Source organism: Trachemys scripta, chromosome 3 (genome assembly GCF_013100865.1).
Source record: "Trachemys scripta elegans isolate TJP31775 chromosome 3, CAS_Tse_1.0, whole genome shotgun sequence".
Classification (NCBI taxonomy): Eukaryota; Metazoa; Chordata; order Testudines; family Emydidae; genus Trachemys; species Trachemys scripta.
Genome location: NC_048300.1, coordinates 73,116,919 through 73,138,110, shown reverse-complemented (window position 1 = coordinate 73,138,110; position 21,192 = coordinate 73,116,919). Strand labels below are relative to the sequence as shown.

Below are 21,192 nucleotides of genomic sequence, written 5' to 3'. Positions count from 1 at the left end.
AGCAGCCCCTGGAGTGGCGTCGCTATGGCGCAGTATAAGGGGTGCTGCAAGCTTCCCCCACCCTCAGTTCCTTTTTGCCGCCAGTGAAGGTGCGTCGGAACTGCTCTGCTCCAGCTTTGCTGTAGCTTCCCTCTTGGACTCTGTTAGTTCATAATTAGTAGTACCTGTAGGTCAAAGTAGTTTAGTTTAGAGTTAGTTTAGTGCGCCCAGGTTGGGTCATGCCCGGTGCCCTGGGCTTAAAGTCGTGTGACACTTGCAAGCGGCCTATGCCTGTGAGTAATCCACATGCGGACTGTTTACGCTGTGGGGGGGAAACGCATCTCAGCGATCGCTGCAAGATTTGCAGATCCTTCAAACCTAGGACCAAGGAGGAGAGGGATATTCGGCTCTGAGCCATTTTGATGGAGTCGGCCCTGACCCCGACACGGTTGCACCGTTCCAAGTTGGCACCCTGGCATCAGTGCACAGCGACCCTTCAGTGCCTTCCACCAGCCGACACCGCTCCCCATCTACGGGACATTCCAAGAAGGCAAAAAAGAGGTAGTCTCCACCGAGACACCGGAGCAAGACCGGGGCAGAGACTAGACCCGCGTTGGGCAGCTCTCGGTCCCCATCAGCCTCCCAGCCTCCGACTAAAGATAAGAGGAGTAGCCCAGACCACTCCGTGCCAACCTTGCCAGACGTTCAGGTACTCTCCACACTGGAGGCCCTACAGGTGGCCCGGGATGTTATATTTCCTCCGGTACTGGGGGCACCGGCGCCGTCGGCTTCCCGGTCCAGAGGAAAGCCACCGCTTGGATCCCTGCAGTTGCTGCCTGGATGGTATCATTCACAGTCTAGGGAACGTTCTCGACACCATTCACCGCTCAGCAACTGCCCCGTGTGCAGTCTGCGCCGGTCCCCATCAACCCCCACCAGGTTGTCTGGCTGGGTACCGACTGGCAGGGGTTCCAGGCACCACTCCGCTTGAGGGACCATAGACCTCGCGAGGAGAGCATGCCCCGTCGAGACCAGGACAGACAGCACCGGAGGTCCTTGTCTCCGAGAGCCTACCGTAGCCCTTCGCGGTACGGGCATCGACGCCATTCCCGTTCTTCATATTGCTCGAGGTCCCCGCCAAGGCACCGCTTCAGCAGCCCCAGATGTCGATTGCTGGCACCTTGCTGTCGCGGATCCACCCGTCGAAGCCGGTCACGGAGCAGCTGCTACTGGCGGTACTCCTGCTCCACACCAAGGTCACGGACTTGTGGTAGCACCGTTCCCGATGTCACCGCTCGTCCCGGTCCCAGGATAGCGGCAGATCGTATGCCAGCCCAGCCTCCCTTCGCAGTCCTTAGTCGATGGGCCAGACTAGTCAGGCTGAACAGCCTGCTCCACCGGTACCACCGCAGGTGCAGTGGCACCGAGCTCCTTGGCCGGCACCATGGTACCAATGGGTCCCGTGGCCCCCTACACAGCCCCCCGTGGTGGCTCGTTCGGTGGCCAGAGCCTCGGAGAGACCGTTGGCCTCCCTCTCTCAGCCTCCCAGGAAGGAGTTGGTGGAGGCTTCATCCCTGGTTCCGTGCCCGAAGGGGTACCAAGTGGGTCCACATGGGTCAGAACATCTTCCTGCCGGTGCTCTGTCCCAAACCCCACGCATCCAGGGGAGCGCCATCTCCACGTGCTGGATGTGAGACAGGCTCTGGCTTTTTACTTGGAACGTTCAAAACCATTCAGGAAGTCTTTGCAGCTGTTCATCGCCTTGGCCGAACGCATAAGGGGTCAGCCGATCTCCACTCAGTGGCTCACCAACTGGATCACCTCATGTATTCGCATCTGTTACGACCTGGCGGCAGTCCCCCCGCCACTGATTGTGAGGGTACACTCGACTAGGGCGCAAGCCTTGTCAGCTGCATTTCTGGCTCATGGTCCCCATCCAGGACATCTGTAGGGCTGCTATGTGGTGATTGGTTCACACGTTCACCTCGTATTATGCGATCGTCTCCCAGACCAAGAAGGGCACCGTATTCGGCAGGCCTGTACTCGGTTCCGAGTGTCTGTGAACTCCTACCCACCTCCAACAGATATAGCTTGGAATCGCCTATAGTGGAATGCACATGAGCAATCACTGGAAGAAGAAAAGACAGTTACCTTTTCCGTAACTAGTGTTCTTCAAGATGTGTTGCTTATGTCTATTCCACATCCCGCCCTCCTTCCCCTCTTTCGGAGTTGTCTAGCAAGAAGGAACTGAGGGTGGGGGGAGCACGCAGCGCCCCTTATACCGTACCATAGCGGCGTCATTCCAGGGGTTGCTAGGGGCGCTCCCCTACGAGTACTGCTGGGGGAAAGACTTCCAGCAACAGTGCACATGGCAAGCACGCACACCTATTGTGGAATGGACATGAGCAACACATCTTGAAGAACACCAGTTACCTTTTCTGTAACTGCCTTATCAAGTTGTAGCGGGATTTGATAAGATAGCAAATTGAGCAAGCAAGATATTGCTTGCTAGTGGAGTCACACATGTTTTCACACCATTTGTCAGGGTGAATTGCTGAAAAGACCAACTACATAGAATACACTGGGCTAGGATGTGATTTGGCACTCCATCCCTATTCAGCAAAGTGCTTTAATGCATGCCCAAGATCAGTGGGACTCAGACATTTGTTCCAGTGCTTTGCTGAGTAGTGATGGACTTAAATGCTGTTCTGAATTTTGGGTGTGTGAGTGTGAGAGAGCACGAGAGAGACCATGTCTCCCCCTAGGGACTGGTTCTTGCAACTTTCAAAGTTCCTCCTTCAATTCAAGTGAGTGGGTGCTTGTACTCTTGGGTCGAAAGTCTGTGTTAGTGGAACTCTTTTAAAGGACAAGAGGCCTACTTAAACAGAAGTACTTGTAAGATGTACAGAAGGAACTATTTCAGAGTAGCAGCCATGTTAGTCTGTATCCTCAAAAAGAACAGAAGTACTTGTGGCACCTTAGAGACTAACAAATTTATTAAAGCATAAGCTTTCGTGGGCTACAACTGAAGAAGTGGGTTGTAGCCCACGAAAGCTTATGCTCTAATAAATTTGTTAGTCTCTAAGGTGCCACAAGTACTCCTGTTCTTTTAGAAGGAACTATAATTTTTTTTTCTGGTGGGTTTAGCCTTGAACATCAATCTCACGGGGTATTATGAGGCTTGATTAATTGGTGAGCACAATTCTGTTCTGTGTTACAACCTTTTAAAAGTCAGTGAGGTTACATGTAGGGTAAGCTGGCACAGAATTTGGCCCAATATTTGTAAAGAATGTTGATACCCTTGGAAGGAGCCACTATACATATAAATTATATCTGTGCTTATTGATCAATTTACAGCAGATGAATGGATTAATGTCATCTTCTGTTCTAGTTGTAAATTTAGGATTTCGTTGTCTGCCAGAAGAAATCTTGGCTTTTTAAAATCTTTATAAAAAGCACAAGCTTGACAGTGTCTCAATGCATCATGGTTTTGAAAAGCCCTGTACCTTGGCAACACTTACTTTTGTTCTGTTTTCCCATTTCAGAACACATACAGCTGTGAAAATTGCCCCACGGTACAGCGCACCGGTCATTCATGTCCTGGATGCATCCAAGAGTGTGGTGGTTGTAAGTTCTGGATCACGGTTCTCCCCCCTCAAACAGACACACCCCACCCCACCCCTTCCTGTAGTGCTGTATATTTTATAAGAAGTGGCCTGATCCTGCAAGTTCACTGTGGGTAAAAGCCACTCTGTGCATGGGGCTAGATCAAGGCCTGTGCACCAGTGAAATCCCACTGAAGCCTATTTTGAGAGCTTAAGTGGGAATAAAGTTTTGCCTAAGTCTTGAGCCGGCCCTTAGCAAAGGGTGCACGTGCAAACACCCATTCAGATCCCTTTGCTTAGCTGTTAACTCTTAAGAATGTCACCAATAAGCCTCTTCCTGCTTTTTAAAAGCTAACTCCTACAGACAAGGCCTGCCTGGTAGTACTCATCATGACACTGTCACCAAAAGGAGGAAACCCATGGTCAGGGATACCCCCTGGTTTCTAGGCTGGGTTGAGTTCATTGCCAAGCTGGGGAGTGCTCAAAGTGTGTCAGCAAATGAAGCAGTGCTTGAGGTTTTTCTCTTGCCAGTATCCTTTGCAGGCCAGTTCATGAGCTGGACATCAGGCAACTTCCCCTTGGAAGTAACATTCCACATGATCAGGGTGTGGCCAATATATGGATGAAATGGAGGATTACAAAATTATTCTTTAGGAACTCACCGGTTTATCAGTTGGAATCATCTCTTGCATTGAGAGCTAGCTGGCCCCATGCTGATACAAAGTAAGATTTGTTCCCTAGACCTAGCACTGCAGTACATTGTTGAAGCTGGTCGTCTCCTTAAGGCGTATTGTTTTAATCCATATCAAATGCCTACTGTATAAAATTGCCAGTATAATATCTACATAAATAAGCACAAGGAAATGCAAATGTGATGAAAAATAAATATCTGCAACTCCCCTCCACTGTCTCTATATCAGATTTGTATGGTGTTGTTATGCTGCTTTTGAATGCTTAAAGCAGTCATGGACAAAATTAAATATTTTAAGAACAGACAAATATCATAGTGCCACTATACAAGTCCATGGCATGCCCATACCTGGAATATCATGTGCTGTTTTTGTGACCCCATCTCAAAGAAGAAATATTAGAATTGGAAGAAGTACAGAGAAGGGCCACAAAAATGGTTAGTGGTATGGAACAGCTTCTATATGAGGAGACTTTAAAAAGACTGGCACTGTTCAGCTTGGAGAAGAGATGACTGGAGCATGAGGGATATGATAGAGGTTTATACAATTGTGAATTTTGTGGAGAAAGTGAACAGGGAATTATTATTTATCCTTTCACATAACACACGAACCAGGAGTCACCCAATGAAATTAATAGGCAGCAGGCTTAAAACTAACATAAGGATGTATTTCTTTGCACAATGCGATCAACCTGTGGAACTCATTGGTAGGGGATGCTGTGAAGGGCAAAAGTATAATTGGTTAAAACAAGAATTAGATAAGTTCATGGGGGATAGGTCCATCAGTGACTATTAGCCAGGGTGGTCAGGGTCACAACCCCATTCTGGACACAGAAAAAGCCCTGGGAGTCTGTCCATGAAGGAAGAGGTTTACCTAGAGGAGTTGTGGGGAAGAAAACCCGTGGAAGGCAGAGCAGGAAGAAACAGAGGGGAAAAAGCAGTGAGTGGATGTCTGTAAGCTTCTGACTGCTAGAATCTGTGTCTGGATGACAGGGGCTGGATCATTTGATAAATTGCTCTGTTCTGTTCATTCCCTCTGGCACTGTCCACTGTTAGAAGACAGGCTACTGGGTTAGGTGGACCATTGGTCTGACTGAGTATGGCCATTCTTATGTTCTCATGTAGATTGCTACATGAATAATAGAAACCTCAAATTCCATGCTTTTGCTTGTAAATATATTATCCTGGGGTTGGCTTATGCTTTTTTCAAACTTTGATTCTTCACATTGAATAATTTCTTTTTGGGAAACACCTACAGTACTGTAATTTATAGATATGCCCCCTTGACTCCATAAAAATATCATTTTCATCCTCCACACTGGATGCCTAAAAGCAAAGTATATGTTAACTTTATGGACTCTGGTTTTTCAGTAAGCCAGAAGTTTGAAGAAGCTTTGAGGATTTCAAATTTTAAGTCTTAGTTTTAACATGAACTCTAGAAGATGAGATTGTTTTAAGTGATGAGTTTTTCCTAAAATGTTCTTTCATTAAAGACAGCACGCTTTAAATTTTAAAGGAAAGTAAAGACTTAGTACTGCCATTGAAAATGACTAATGGCAGAGAAGACAGTTGCTCAAAGGACCTAATAATCCGCTCCAGGGGTAAAGGAGATAAAAAACCTTGAGGATGTGGAGAAAAAAGGAGAGTCGCCTTCATGCCATCATCATTTCTTTTCCATATCCTCCCAACCTCAGGGAAACTTCTCTGTAGGCCTCAGGATCTACATTTGGGAAGGGGGTCTGCCAAATGCTGGCAGAAACAGGACAGCTGTGCTCTGTGGTGTCATTTCTCCTGCCTCTTACCTGCAGTCCCACAGAGATTTCCCCACTGGAGTTAATGCTAATGGGGGTCTGCATTTTCTTACTGGATTCGCTCTTCTGAAACACCCTCAGGTGGGACATTCCCAGGGGAAGCAGCTGCTGGCATGAAAGATAAACCCTGTGCCTCTGCAATGCCTTTATGTGTATGTCCCTGGACTAAAGCAGATCCAATGAGACATAGGGTTTCTGTGTATCAGCCTCCCTGCCCATTTTGTGGGAAGAAAATGCTTGTTATGGACAAAATCTGAGCAACATTGTGAAAAAAAGTTGTTGTTTTTTTAGGATAAAGTTGAATTGCCTGAGTTTGGGGTTGCAGCCGAGAACTGAAAAAAGCTAACACAGACCCCAATCGCCTAATTGCAGTTTTCTCACTTGAGATGTTCTGGCAATTTCCTGATTTGAATCTGGCTGACTTGCTTCTCAATTACTATCATTGGCTAGCCCATTGTATTTAAGTGCCCGTTTCCACAACTACAGTGGCATAATGAATAATTTAAGAGACCTTGATTATAATTCAAGGCATTTTGCAGTGACAAGCTATTGAACTGGGTGAGGCTAGTTACTGATTCATTGTCTTCTGATCTGTAACTGTTATAGAAGATAGCCATGTGGGGCTAAGACAGATGCTGGTGCATTCAAACTCCCCACCAAGGGAGTTATGAGGTATTTGCTGTTCCTCAGAACAGGAAAATAGCTTATAGAGAAGAATGTGGAATCCTCTGGCTGAGCCTTGGCCTGGTTTCTGTGGCTATTTGGAATCTGTTAGGTCTCCTCCTCTCAGCACTTTCCTCTGCCAGGCTGAACTCTCATACCATCGTACAGGCACTGTCTTTTTTGGTAACATGGACAAAAAAGAACATGTCCTAATCATGTAAAGGACTCAAGGAGCCACATCCTAACTCTAGTAGATACACAGACAAAACATGCTTTATAACACCCACTTCTTCTTTTGGTCCTTCCTACCTCCAGCAAATTGACCCTGTATGAGGCGAGGTTCATTCACTTCTGGGGCATCCCCTTGTGGCTGGATCTGGGGATCAGCTCTCGTCTGGTCTGGTGCCCACTTCTGTCAGTCACTCTGTCTCAGGAGTGATCTCTCCTCCCGTACTTCACAGCACTCCCTTTTCATGACTCAGCCCTCTGGCAAGGTCGCTGTATAGTCTTCCCCTTCTGTGGTATCAGAGTCCCTCCAGACCAGTTGTCTGTGCACTGTCCCAGGAGGTGCTCTGTGCCAATTCCCAATCTGCCACTTCCCCAGAGGTTGGTAGGGGAAGCTGGACCCGCCTACTAATCCATGTTGCAGCCTGGGGAGCCAGTCAGTAGCAGCCAAGGTCTACACAGTATAAGTACTTATTGCTCTTTCCCTCTGTTTCTTCCCCACAACTCCTCTGAGTAAACCCCTTCCGTCAGGGACAAGCTCCCAGGGCTTTTCCTGTGTCCAGAGAGTGAGTGCAGACCCTCTCCCTCAAGCCCTTTTCTGTTCTCAACTCCCTGGCTTTATACAAGCCCAGCGTGCTCCTGCTTAGCTAGACCTCATCTTCAATTAATGCTTGTTACTGAAGCCTGACTCTCCCTGCCACCCCACGCCCAGATGTGGCCTATATGGTTAATGGGACCCTTCTGAGGCCCTTAGCGCATTCAGCCCTGAAGTGGTTATCACACAGTCCCTCTGCCCTCTCCTCACATGCATACTGTGCCTTCTCTCCCTGTACTCTTCCCAGGAAATTTATACTGTGCATCCTCCAATTTCTTTCCTCAATGGGGAAGAGAAAGGATTGGGTCTCAGCAGCTTCTTGTCTTCTCCTCTGAACAGCACTAGGTGGCTGTCACTCTGTGCCAGATGCTGCCCTTCTCGTCTGGCAGTGAAGACAGAGTGGGTGACAGCACTCCTTGTCACCTCCCCATAGTGACAGGCGGATAGGCATGCTTTAGTTCATTCTTTACTTTATGTATGAAGTATTGGCTATTTTCAATTGGTTCCTTTCCCTTAAACTAGCCATTAACTAATGATTAACATTTAGCTAATTCCTAGGATGATTGCTATCTGGGCATCAACTAATGTCTTGGGCTTTATTTTGACTTTATAGTAGGGCGGTGACTGCTGGTAGGTGGGGACACATCTGGAATTACCGTATATACTCGTTCATAAGCCGAATATTTTTGGTTAAAAAGTGACGCATCAAAGAGCGGAGGTCGGCTTATAAACGGGTCTACACCAAAATGTGATGATTTTAAACTCTATGGAATCATTGAATTGAATATCTAATACATTGTCGTTTTGTTTACGTCTGGAGGCATGGAGCCCCTGAGCGCCCTGTGGCCGCGGTTCGCCTTTCCCAGCCAATGGGAGCTGCGGGAAGTGGCGCGCCTTCCCCTCCTTCCATCTGCGGATAGTTTCCAACAGCTCTTTTGGGCCAGGAACAAGAGGGGTGCAGGTGATGGGGAACAAACCATGAGTAGGATTGGTCCCATCTGAAGGAGTCTTGACAGCAAGGGAGAGGGAGGCAGGGTGCATCAGACTCTGTGCCTTTATGGGGATTGTTTCTTTCGGCACTCTCAGAAAGGCCAGAGAGCTGACAGTGGACAGCGGGGCTAGAAGGTATAGCCTGGCTGCACCAGTCAGTGTTAGTTTGAAGTATTGTTTTAATATGTTTGACTTAGTCTCTCATCTACAATATGATGATTTACTAGCTCACTGGTAGTTTAGTGATGGGACTGGGCTCTTCATTATCACCCTGAGCTAGATAAGAACTGTCACAGTTCAGGAATACTGCACCTGTATTCCCTCTCCAGGCTCCACCAAAGGCATCTGCTCTAGGCTCCTGGCTCTGTACCCATCACTTCTCCTGATCACACACCCGTGTCTCCCTTCCTTCCTGACTGTGATTGCCAGCAGTCACAAGTTATCACACAGCTCTTTCCAAGCAAACATTTATTCTTAAGGTGACAGCATTATAGGGAAAATATTAAAACAACAAAAGAATCTACAGATACGCTAATAAGCTTATCCCAGAGATCACCCCAACTCCAACAAGGGCTCTGTCAGGGAGTCGGGCCTTCAAACCCCATAAAGGGGGTTTTCTGTGGTTACAAGTTCTTAACACCCAGCACACCCATGAATAGGTCAGTCTTTCCTTAATACAGCTTGAGCCTTTGATCTTGAGACTCCAGGAGCAGGTAATAAGCAGACAGTGATCCCCTCCTCAGGCTCTAGCTTCCAACAACTGGGGTTTTGCATAAATGGAGGTGGGTAATTTGTATTCACCTCTCCATAGAGATTCCCCAGGCAAACCACTTGACACTGTTTGTCCCAAAAGTCCATTCTTGTCTGGCACATCGTTCAGTATAGTCCTTTGAAGTTCATAACACTTCCCAGGGTTCACATCCTGTCTCCTCCCAGAGAGAGGTTATGTACAACCCTGGCCCACAATAATACATAAACCATTAATGTAATACACTGGACCCCAAATGTACTAAAACTTAATTCAATAAGGCCTCCCAAGGATATTTTAGGAAATTGCTATGTCGGTCACAAGACCCACAGAAGCTGCAGTATGAAAGGCTGATGACTCATTTTGAAGTTCAAACTTGTCCATGCTGCAGCAGCTTTCCTGCTGCTAAAACTCCCTTTTACTTTCTCAGTGCTCTCAGCTGCTAGATGAAAACCTGAAAGATGATTTCTTTGAAGAAATAATAGAGGAGTATGAAGACATTAGACAGGACCACTATGAGTCTCTCAAGGTAAATAAAACTGCATTGTGTATTGATTTCAATTCTTTCCCTTCTAAAATGATTGGTCTTTATATCATTATTGCTTGTAAAACAAATTCCATATATTAATGATCTTTGGGCATATTTCCATCAATTTAAAATCTATAGTACACATTCATTAATTTACAAAAGGCAACATGAAATGGAATTGTCCAGCCCACCAAGGAAACTCTACCCAACTCTTACCACTCACTCAGGAAAGGCCTGATTGTGATTGTTTAATATTTACACTGCAGTAGTGTCCAAGATTAGGGACCTGCATGGTAATTGAGACAAAGGCCTGGACAAGAGTTTTAACTGTCTGGACAGAAAGCCAAGGTTGAGTTTTAGAAATGTTGGTAGAGAGAAAGAGTTGATTTGGAGACAGACTGAATATGAGGGATGAGAGTATGGAACGCACTGAAGACAACTCCTTGGTCCTCTGTCTGACAAGACAGACAAAGAAGCATGCTCAAAGGTCAACCAGCTCTGACTTTGGCCTCTTTGCAAGTGAAGTTGATTCCAAAACTTAAGGTCCTCTGCTGGGAACACCTTGCTAAAGTTTCCCATAATTGCACTACCACTGGTGCAGCAACTCTGGGAACTATGGTGTAGACCGGGATGAATTCCTGACCCTATTGAAGTCAATGGCAAAATTTGAATTGACTTCACTGGGCCAGAATTTCATCCTATGTACCGGGAACCACTTGTGGTTTTTATGGCTGTCATCTAGACTCGCTCCGAGCAAGGTTAGACAACAGAGATAAAATCCAGCACCTTCCTATGAATCTGTACTCATTTTTTTAAACTAATAAAGGAACTTAAATTTATGTGGGGAGATTAATGCTTGATAATCTTGTAGGCTAAATCAACTAGAAATGTCTGTCCATTAAGAGTAGTACAGTAAATTGACTCATTGTAAAGTACATTTTATATTAGTCTTACCAAGGTACTTGCTAGATGATGAAATTAAAGCTGTCCTCAGATGTATCATCAACAAAATCAGTTCAGACTGTAACAAGGCCATTGAAGTTACTTTGTTCAAAGCTGAGAGGTTATATAAATGTACCTTTTATTTCCATTCAGGAAAGAAGATATTTGTCATTGGAGCAAGCTAGGAGAAAAGGTTTCCATAATGACTGGCTGTCAGACTATAAACCCGGTCCGTTTACTTTTTTTTTTTTTTTTTTAATTGAACACTTAATACTTGATAACCTCACTGGATATAGCTGTGTGGTCTCCTGTCAGAGGGAGCAGCATGACTTGAAAATAAACTGGTATCTATTGAATTTGAAGGGATTGTTGTTGCACAAATGGGAGATCAGTGACCTAAAATGAAGGGTTCTCTTCCCCATCTTGCAAATGTTTGGCCCCATTACATTTATTTTTGTTTCTTCTGATTTCCAACTTGTCATCTAGTCCAGTCCCCTACACTCAAGGCAGGACTAAGTAATAACTAGACCATTCGTGACCACTCTTTGTCTAACCTGTTCTTAAAAACCTCCAATGACGGTGATTCCACAACTTCTCTAGGTACGCACTCAGTAGTGCCTACTTTCACAGGGCCAAAATGCAGCATTCAGTTTCTAGTTAACTAATCTTTATAAATGTCCCTACTAAGGTAGCAGAGAAGGGGGGAAGATGCAAATGCTGGACCAGTAGCTACACCATAACAAGGACCCACCACTGCACATGCACCCTCACCACCCCTATCCTAGTGGATGTATGGGAGTTGCAAAAGCTCCTGAAGCTTCCCGACTAGGTTTTATGTGGAACTCCACAGCACACAATGCTGGTGAACTGGGCTGTGTCTGAGTAGAAGAGTTGGATATAAAGCCGGGGTGGACAAACTACGGCCCGCGGGCCCGTCATGTCTGGCTCTTGGCCCGGGAGGCTCGCCCCCGGCCCCTCCCCTGCTGTTCCCTCTCCCCCACAGCCTCAGCTCACTGCACTGCTGGTGCAGTGCTCTGGGCGGCGAGCTCCTGGGGCAGCGCAGCTGCAGAACCGGGGCCTGATCTGGTGCTCTGTGCTGTGCGGCGCAGCTGCCTGTCTTGGTGCAGCCATGCCGCCAGCCACCAGTGCTCCAGGCAGCACAGTAAGGGGGCAGGGAGCAGGGTGGGGGTTGGATAGAGGGCAGGGAAGTTGGGGGGGGGGGGGGGGGGGGGGCGGGGGGTGTGGATAGGGGTTGGGGCAGTCAGAGAGCGGGGAACAGGGGGGTTGAATGGGAGCAGGGCTCCCGGGTGGGCAGTCAGGAAGGAGAGGAGGGGTTGGATGGGGCAGTGGGGGGCAGTTAGGGGCGGAGTGTCCAGGGGCAGTCAGGGAGCAGGGGTGGTTGGATGGGGCAGGGGTCCTGGGAGGGCAGTCAGGAAGGAGGGGCGGGATTGGATGGGGCGGGGGACAGAGAGCAGATGGGGTGGATGGGGTAGGGGTCCCCGGGGGACTGTCAGGGAACAGGGGTTGGATGGGGCAAGAGTCCGGGGGGGGGGGGGGGGGGGGGGGGGCGGGCCATGCCTGGCTGTTTGGGGAGGCACCGCCTCCCCTAACCGGCCCTCCATACAATTTCAGAAACCCGATGCAGCCCTCAGGTCAAAAAGTTTGCCCGCCCCTGATATGAAGCATCAATATAGAAGGTTGGATGGGGCAGTGGGGGGCAGTATTGATGCTTCATATCAGGGGCGGGCAAACTTTTTGACCTGAGGGCTGCATCGGGTTTCTGAAATTGTATGGAGGGCCGGTTAGGGGAGGCGGTGCCTCCCCAAACAGCCAGGCATGGCCCGCCCCCTGATATGAAGCATCAATATAGAAAGCATTTAGTGGAAGGTAGTCTGTGCATCTGCCCAGTTCTGACATATTCTAAGCCCTATGATCAACAAAATAACTTCATGAGTCCAACACAATTAAGTATCAATCAGTATTGATTTGGATGAACTAATGAAGGAACTCTAAATTTCATATGTCAAGATTAATGCCTGATAATCTTCTAGGCCAGTGTAGTGGCCTAGAAGATTATCTAGGCCAGATAATAGTGATATGGTAGTTAGATTGACTTCAGTTTATTGTGACAGTCTTCTGAAGGATGACAACTTTAAATACAGATGCTGATAAGGGTTCAAAAGCATAGGGAACGAGAAAACTAAGTTATAAATGGTAGTGATGGTTTGTTTCCTTGCTGTGTTATGTACTGTAGGACCTCCGAGTTATGAACCTCTCGGGAATGGAGATTGTTTGTAACTCTGAAATGTTTGTAACTCTGAACAAAACGTTACGGTTCTTTCTTTTACCAACTGAACATTGACTTAATACGGCTGTGAAATTTTACTATGCAGAAGAAAAATGCTGCTTTACCTTTATTTTTTTTTTAGTAGTTTATGTTTAACGCAGTATTGTATTTATTTTTATTTTTTTGTCTCTGCTGCTGCCTGATTGCATATTTCCAGTATCAAATGAGGTGTGTGGTTGATTGGTCAGCTCGTAACTCTGAGGTTCTACTATGTATGTAAAAGATTCAGTAATATGTGGCAATTCCCAAATGACAAACTACTTTAAACTTCTACAGTTAAACCTAAATTCTTTGGCACTCAAGTTTTTGAAGATTATAACCTGGAGAGGCTGGTGGAATACATTGACTGGAAGCCTTTTTTTGATGTCTGGCAACTTCGGGGCAAATATCCCAACCGAGGATTTCCTAAAATTTTTAATGATAAAGCAGTGGGTGAGTATTGAAATAGCATTTCTTGTATGAAGGTAATGCAGACAGATCAGTTATTTAAAATATATATTCTGATTGAAGTTGTTCATGTGTATTTGTGAACAATTGAATCAGAAAGTGTTTTAATAAAATGGTACAAAAGATTAATAATAGAAAGTAAGTGGGGAAATATTTAGGCCCTAACTGTAAAGAGTTCACTAGTATATAAAAACAAAGGAAAATACTTTGATAATGGAAAAAAATTATAGAGGGCTTGATATGTCTATATTCATTGTTGGACAACATCACTAGAAGCCCTGAGTCCCATTATATATAATCCTGAAAGTACTTTTAAAAGACCATTGGAACATATGTAATAAAGCTGCAAGTGTATCCAAACCTCTAAAAATTAGTGTTCTTTCTGCTATACTATATTTAGAGCCCTGCAAATCTGCAGTTATCTGCTTTATAGCTGCGGATATCTGCTTTATAGCTGCGGATAGCTGTGGACCATGTTTGCGGATCACAGGTTGGATGCGGCTACAAGTTTTATATCCGCACAGGGTTCTGACTAGATTGGGTAGCCAGATAATTTGCTATGTAACGTAGCACATGAAGTATTTAATATACACTAGCAGAGTTAAGTGAGCTAAGGAATGAATACTATCAAAGTGAGGATGGTTTATGTGATCTTGTGTGTTTGGATAAGCAAGACACTTGGGCTCGCTCTTTTAAAGCAGTATGGAATGGTTACCAGTAATGGATTACCGCACAGAGTCTGTGAGGTGTTTAGGTGTAAGGGGGTCCCAACCACAATCTGATGATTTCTGGGGTATTTTAAGTACTTTCATGTACAATCTGTCCACATCGCTTATTCTGCTCCACCTTTTTTACTGTATTAGAATTCTGCTGGCTGAAGTATTTGTGCAGCAGGTATACTGTTACAACTGTGTAACCATGACAGCACTGACACCTTCTCTGTTAGCAACAGCTAAAATGCTACAGTAGTAACCAATAAGAAAGATGACTGAGGAAATAGCAGGATTATCCAGAAAGTGTATTTATTTAAAAAGAGGGGAGGGGAAAGCTGGAAAATTGGTTAAAGTTATAATGTCTCTTTTTTTTTTTTTTTTTTTTGTTAGGAGAAGAAGCCAAAAGAGTTTACAATGATGCTCAGATCCTACTAAAAACTATTATTAGCCAAAAGAAGTTGCAAGCCAGCGGCCTGGTTGGGTTCTGGCCAGCGCAAAGTGTTCAAGATGATATTCATTTATACGTAACAGAAGAGGCATTGCAGTCTGCAGAACCAATAGCTAAATTTTACGGCTTAAGGCAACAGGTAGGAAGATGGAGTATTTGCTGACCTAGTATAAAGTTCTTTGTGTTGGCTTGTGAAGATGGAACAAAGGGATAATGTTAAAGTTCATGCTGAAAATGAAGTTAGCTATAATCTGAGAGAGCAATCTACAAAGGAAGAGTCATCTCCTGATCCCCTGTCTGCCTTTTTCAAAAATGATTATTAATTAGTAACATCTGTTAATGGTGAAACAGTGTATTACAGAACACTCCTTAGATTTCATCTTTTCAGATTCTTTTTCTTCTAATATTTTAGAAGCCATAAAGCACCATTGTGCATCTATTATGCTGTATAACTTCATAATCAAGACCCTGTGTACCCAACCTAAATTTTGCACCAAGATCCTCCATCAGACTGGAAATTCTGTGGGAGCTTAATTTATACTAAAAATGAGATTTTTGAATGAATTAAGTATGAACATTAATAATGTCGTCTGTCCTGCAGTTATCTGCAGTCTTTATTTTTGTTTAATTCTCACCTGGGGAAACAGTTGAGAATAAACACATTTATTAGCCATTTCTGTTAACAGATTAGTAGCAAAATAGTTAATTATTGACATTTTAAATGGTCATCTTTAGGTTTGCATTAATAACCCATTCAGGTGAATGGAGAAGTTTGGATTTCTCAGGGTTATTGTTTCAGGCTATCCCAGGAAAATAATGTTGGTTCATTTTATGCTTAGTTCATATTTTCAGAGTTATCTTTACAATCTTTAGAAACAGAATTAAAAAAAATATGTAAACTCAATTTCTGGAGCACAGTTTTGTGTACAGGTGTGGATTCTGTGAGACATGCTGCAGGATTTTGTCTAAGGTAACAGTATTGTTAGAGGGACACTGTCAGTTTACAAACCACACTTCGATCTGAAGTTTTTTTTTTTACTGCTTTTGTTACAAGTAAACCTTAAGATTACTAGAACTGAGAGATCCCCCCCCACTTTGTTTTATGTGTTTGACAGCACTTGTATTATAGCCTGTTTTACTAATTCTCTTGTTCGGTCCGACAGTTTCCTCTGTTTGTGTAGGTCTTTCAATCAGCAACAGGGTAGAGAAAAATGTCCTTTAAAAGTGTGAAAACATGGTTGCAAAATTAGTTCTGGGTCTCACGGGTCGGGTGTTATACACAGTTACTTTCGTCTCTCTTTGTTTTACTGATTGGATTTCAATATAAGTGTCTCTTTACAGGCTAATCCCATTGGTCTATCATCTAATATGCTGATCCTGGGCCTTAGTATAAACTTCACTTTGAAAAGATGGAAGGCATCATACATCTAGGCCTGGCATATACTTGCTTTTTGATATTTACAAGACTATCTTGTATCTAGAAGTCCTTGTGGTTTAAAAATAACAACTTCTCGCCTGTTGAGGGAAAGTAGATGGACCCATTTCTAGGCCTGCCTGAGTAAGGGGAGGGGAGGGATAGCTCAGTGGTTTGAGCATTGGCCTGCTGAACCCAGGGTTGTGAGTTCAATCCTTGAGAGGGCCACTTAGGGATCTGGGGCAAAAATCTGTCTTGGGATTGGTCCTGCTTTGAGCAGGGGGTTGGACTAGATGACCTTCTGAGGTCCCTTCCAACCTTGATATTCTATGGTTCTAATGAGCTTCTTTAAAAAAATGCAAGTTCTCTTATTTGATGCAACTTTTTTGTTGTTTTTTATTTTAGGCCGAAAAAGACTCCACCTGCGCAGACCCATATTACTGCCTCTCTGATTTTATAGCCCCCTTGAATTCTGGTGTTCGTGACTATTTAGGTCTGTTTGCTGTGGCCTGCTTTGGGGTAGACAAGCTGTGCAAGGAATATGAGAAACAGTGTGATGACTACAACAGCATAATGGTGAAAGCACTGGGAGATCGTATAGCAGAGGTAACAAATTTTATTACAGATTGCATGGCTGCTTATACTTTCCTCGAACTCTCTATTGGTCTCATCTGACAGTCACTTCTTCACCTTCTTAGATAAAAGTGGGTGTTGTGTGACACGGTGCGTCCTACTCGTTAAATCTGAAATTAAATTACTTGCCACTGAATGTGTCTTGAGCAAAGAGAGGATAGTCAGCACGAGTAACAGGGGAATCTGAGACTCAGTGCAGCTTTCCAGACTTTTTTCCATCACGAGAGAGTTTCAGGGTCAAGTCTCAAAAAAGCAAGTAGCTTTAAACAGGTTGTAAACTGGGCCTCTTTTTTAAAAGTATCTCTAACTCCCTCAGATAATTTTTTGGACCCTAAAATGACCTAATAGTTCTACCCTTGGATACAAACGCAGGGATTCCATTGGCTTTAATGGTAACCACACAAGTATATCCAAAGGAAGAATTTGACCCACTGTGGCTAAGATCTTATCTACAGTGTGAGTTTGTCCTGATTCCAGTCATGTGCCAAATTTTGGTGCAAACTTATAGTGTAAACAAGGAAAGCTGGAATTTGCACCAGTCAAACTTCTCCAGTTTCAAACAGAGCTAAGCTCTTCTGACACAAGTAGCAAATTTGTGTGTCTGTACTAGAAGTTTATGATGGTGCAGCTACACCACTGGCTCGTCTGTCATGGCTGGAACCAGGGCAAATGGTATAGTGTAGGCAAAGTCTAAACATCTTCTCTAAGCTTGGCACTGTATCATCATCTGGTTACCAGCCACCTCTTTCCCACCTCCAGTACATATGCTTGTCAAGCATCAAAAAAAACCCCCAGAATTGGTGAAAGAAGTGCTTTGTGTGTGTTTCAGTAGAATCAGTTTGCTTGTATGATGCTTATTTACCCATGGTGAGAGTCTCTACAAAGAAGTAAATTAAATCTGACCATGTCATTTTTGTCCTGGATTAAATTGCTGTTTTTGGCAATCTCTGCAAATTAAAAGAATACTTACGCTTTGTTCCCAGGCCTTTGCAGAGGAGCTCCATGAAAGGGTCCGAAAAGAATTCTGGGCTTACTGTAACAGTGAACAGTTGGATATTTCAGACTTGCGCAGGATCAGATATGATGGAATCCGGCCAGCTCCTGGGTACCCGAGCCAGCCCGACCACACTGAAAAACTCACCATGTGGAAACTTGCAAACATTGAGGAGGCAACAGGTACGTGCAACCTTTTTTATTTCCCCTTTGACCTGAATAAGGAATTTAAACTCTGTGACAAAGTATCCAATGCAGAGCTGCATACAAACAAAAATCAAAACAATTATAGTTGGAATCTGTGTCTGTCTGTCTCTCTCTCTCCCTCTCCCCCCCCCCCCCCAATCCCTCCCGTCCCTATTCCTTTGCTGCAGCCAGGGAGGTTTTTTTATGGAACAATGTCATCTTGCTGTTTTTCCTGTGTGTTGGTGAATTTTGTAGTAGAATCTAGTTTGCATTTAAAAAACATTTCTAATGTCTTTGTGGCCGCAAGCAAACTTCCAAAGATGAACAAAGTGTAGATCAATGTAGTGATGTGTTCCCCAGTCTGCAGAGAGCCTCAAACCTCTTAGACCTCTTAGAAAGTGTGAACTGCCCTGTTCCTTTCCTGTTGCTGTTTTAAATGTCAGCTATCTCACTGCTAATCCCAAACTACCTTCCTAGGTTCCAAAAACCCCTAATGTTCCCTTCCCAGATGCCAAAATGTCTAGTTTATCCCTAACAACTTCTACGCTGCAGACCTGCATTGCTGATACAAAAATATGCAGCGTGTTGAAAACTGAAAATGTAGTGCCCGAGGAAAATAAATTTTATTTAATAAAAATAAATAACACAAGGAATATTGAACTATTATTAATTTCCCCGTTTAGTTCATTAAAAACCTGCATTTTTGAATTTGCCTAATGCTGTCTCAGAATTTTCAGTTTGCCAAACAAGACCTCTCCAGAACTTAGGTGTGTTACTATCAGTTACTAAACAAAATGTTATTTTTTCTTTCAGGTATTCAGTTAACTGAATCACTAGCAATGACACCTGCCTCCGCTGTTTCAGGTCTCTACTTCTCCAACCCCAAATCCAAATACTTTGCTGTTGGTAAAATATGTAAGGATCAGGTAATTTGGATTCCATGATATAGTTGAGCTACAAATAAGCTGATTAAATAGTAGAAACAAGCTGTTTTCTGACTATTTTGGAAACGTTGACTCATGGAGACTTACTAATCAATGTGTTAAAATCTTTCTCTTGTTTCTTTGCAGGTTGAAGATTATGCACTGAGGAAAAACTTGCCAGTGGTTGAGGTTGAGAAATGGCTGGGGCCCATCCTGGCATATGATTTGGAATAACTGTTTCTGGGATGGCAGGAGCAAGCCTCTGCCTTGCTCTTTCCAGTTTCTTCTCCAGAAACAGAACAGTGCTGGACTTAGAATCTTGTAGTTTGCATCAATTGACAGAACCTCTCAGTGGGCTTTGGAGGCTGTTCACTTTGTAGTATCGCTTGCCAACAAAAAGAAAAACCCCACCACATTTTTGTGTGATTCTTTGTTAATTTTTGGCAAAGTAGTTTTGTATTTAAATATGCCCTTTGTTAAGGGGATAGTACTGAAATCCTCTAAAGACCTCAGAATCATAATTGTGCATTTCTGTGCCCAAATACTATAACTGGGCTAGATGTAGAGATCACCGGGTTTTCTTTTTGATCGTGGCAGTTTTGAGAACTAGCTCACACCTTAATAATCTTGGGACAAACATTTGCACTGAAGCACTCCATTGCTTCAAATAATGCAGAATTTTGTTTCTGGTCTTTAAATGGCATGTGTATTGGCAAGTCAAAAGACACGGAAATAGAATAAAAGAATGCCTCATAAGTAATGGGTAATACTTAGTGGGTAAGGAACAACTTGGGATCTATTCTCCCCCCTCATTATACCGATGCCTCTCCTGTATTTGGGAGAACACCAGACCCCATGTTCATATAACAATCTTGCTATATCAGAAAGAAGGTTGTATCACTAAGGCTATTTTGATTATTTTTGTCATTGTAACTACCAAAGTAATGTGGTGGTCTGAAACAATCCAAGTAATGCTGTATTATCCTAAAGAATAGGACTGAGCACGGAACTGAAAGCCTGGAATACTCCCAGCTCTGACAGGTCTTCTTTGGCTTTGGGTAAACCATGTTATCTCGCTAACTCAATGTCCGTAGCTGTAAAATGGGGATAATACTTCCTACTTCACTGGTGTGTATTGTGAAACTTACTTGTTGCTTATATACCACTTTGCGGATGAAAAGAGCTACTGACTTCAATATATTAGTTGCAGGTAAGTCTTTGGGTGCCTGAATATTAAAACTGTGGTTGCAATACCTTTGCTTACTGATAATGAAGAAAAGGCCTTTGGAAATAGCTGCTATGTTTTTTCACCCAATTACTACTTTTTAAGACAAAATATCATATTGGAAAAACTGTTACATGACAATTTTTGAATCAAATTACTATGCTTAGTCCTCTGATCTGAATGTAAGCAATAGATAATCTACAAGTTTAGTCTCTAAATAAATATTTAATTTTGAATAAATTCACTGTTTATAAATGTTTTTAATAATCTCTGAGGTAGGCTCAGTCTAGCTCAGAGCTATGTATTTAATTATTAACTTTTAGGAAACATAGAGGAGAAAGTCCTGCTTTCTAAGTCTGGTATCTGTCAAAAACAATGACCTGTGTTGTAAAGAGACCCCCCCCCCCCTTCTAAATATATTGTTTGTAATCAATTGGTATTTAAATATTGCCTTACAATATTAACCTTCATCTGACTTTTGAAATATACTGAAAAAAATGCATATATGACTCCTTAAACAATAAATATTAATCTATCGGTAGTGCTATCCTTGTCAAACCTCAGTTTAAAATATATCATTGACATAAAATATGCAATAAAATCTGACCTATTTTTGTGGTTAATATACACTTTGCCCTATGTTTCTGTATTTAAGTCTTTGGATGGGATTTTCAAAAGCACCTAAGTGAGTTTGCTCTGAACTCATTTAAGTGCTTTGAAAAATCCCACACTTAATCACGTCGAGATTATTTTTGTAAATAGAAACTACATAGAGCAAGAGACTGAAAGGGTTGATTCTCATTCACACTCAGGTCCCTTTACAATACAAGGCCCCTGTACATTGCCACAGTGGCATCAAAGGGCTTTAGTACAAATGAAAATCGGGTCCTAAAATGTCTTATATTTTTCCCTATGAAAGTTAATATTTAATGGCTGGAATCTTTAATTTTCCCCACTCAAAATCTATAGTTGGGCTTTTCTAGGTGCTAATAACTGGCATATCTCTCCCCTCCCCCCTCTTGCTGGTAGATGGAAAAAGAAGGCCAGATTCTGATCTTGCTTGTATTGGCACATCTCCAAAGTAACTG

General features: G+C 43.7%; 1 protein-coding gene across 1 annotated transcript in view; it reads left to right on the top strand.

Moving 5' to 3' along the window:
* The window catches only part of MTR (5-methyltetrahydrofolate-homocysteine methyltransferase), an 80,485-nt gene extending 59,840 nt beyond the window's left edge, over positions 1 to 20,645 (top strand). Inside the window, exons 25-33 of the mRNA XM_034765049.1 lie at positions 3,525 to 3,606; positions 9,735 to 9,833; positions 10,929 to 11,004; positions 13,399 to 13,554; positions 14,673 to 14,869; positions 16,550 to 16,750; positions 17,761 to 17,953; positions 18,770 to 18,882; positions 19,027 to 20,645. Coding sequence (XP_034620940.1) covers positions 3,525 to 3,606; positions 9,735 to 9,833; positions 10,929 to 11,004; positions 13,399 to 13,554; positions 14,673 to 14,869; positions 16,550 to 16,750; positions 17,761 to 17,953; positions 18,770 to 18,882; positions 19,027 to 19,113 — 1,204 coding nt within the window. The 3' untranslated portion in view covers positions 19,114 to 20,645. The remainder of the gene's footprint in view (positions 1 to 3,524; positions 3,607 to 9,734; positions 9,834 to 10,928; positions 11,005 to 13,398; positions 13,555 to 14,672; positions 14,870 to 16,549; positions 16,751 to 17,760; positions 17,954 to 18,769; positions 18,883 to 19,026) is intronic.
* The last annotated feature ends 547 nt before the right edge of the window (positions 20,646 to 21,192 follow it).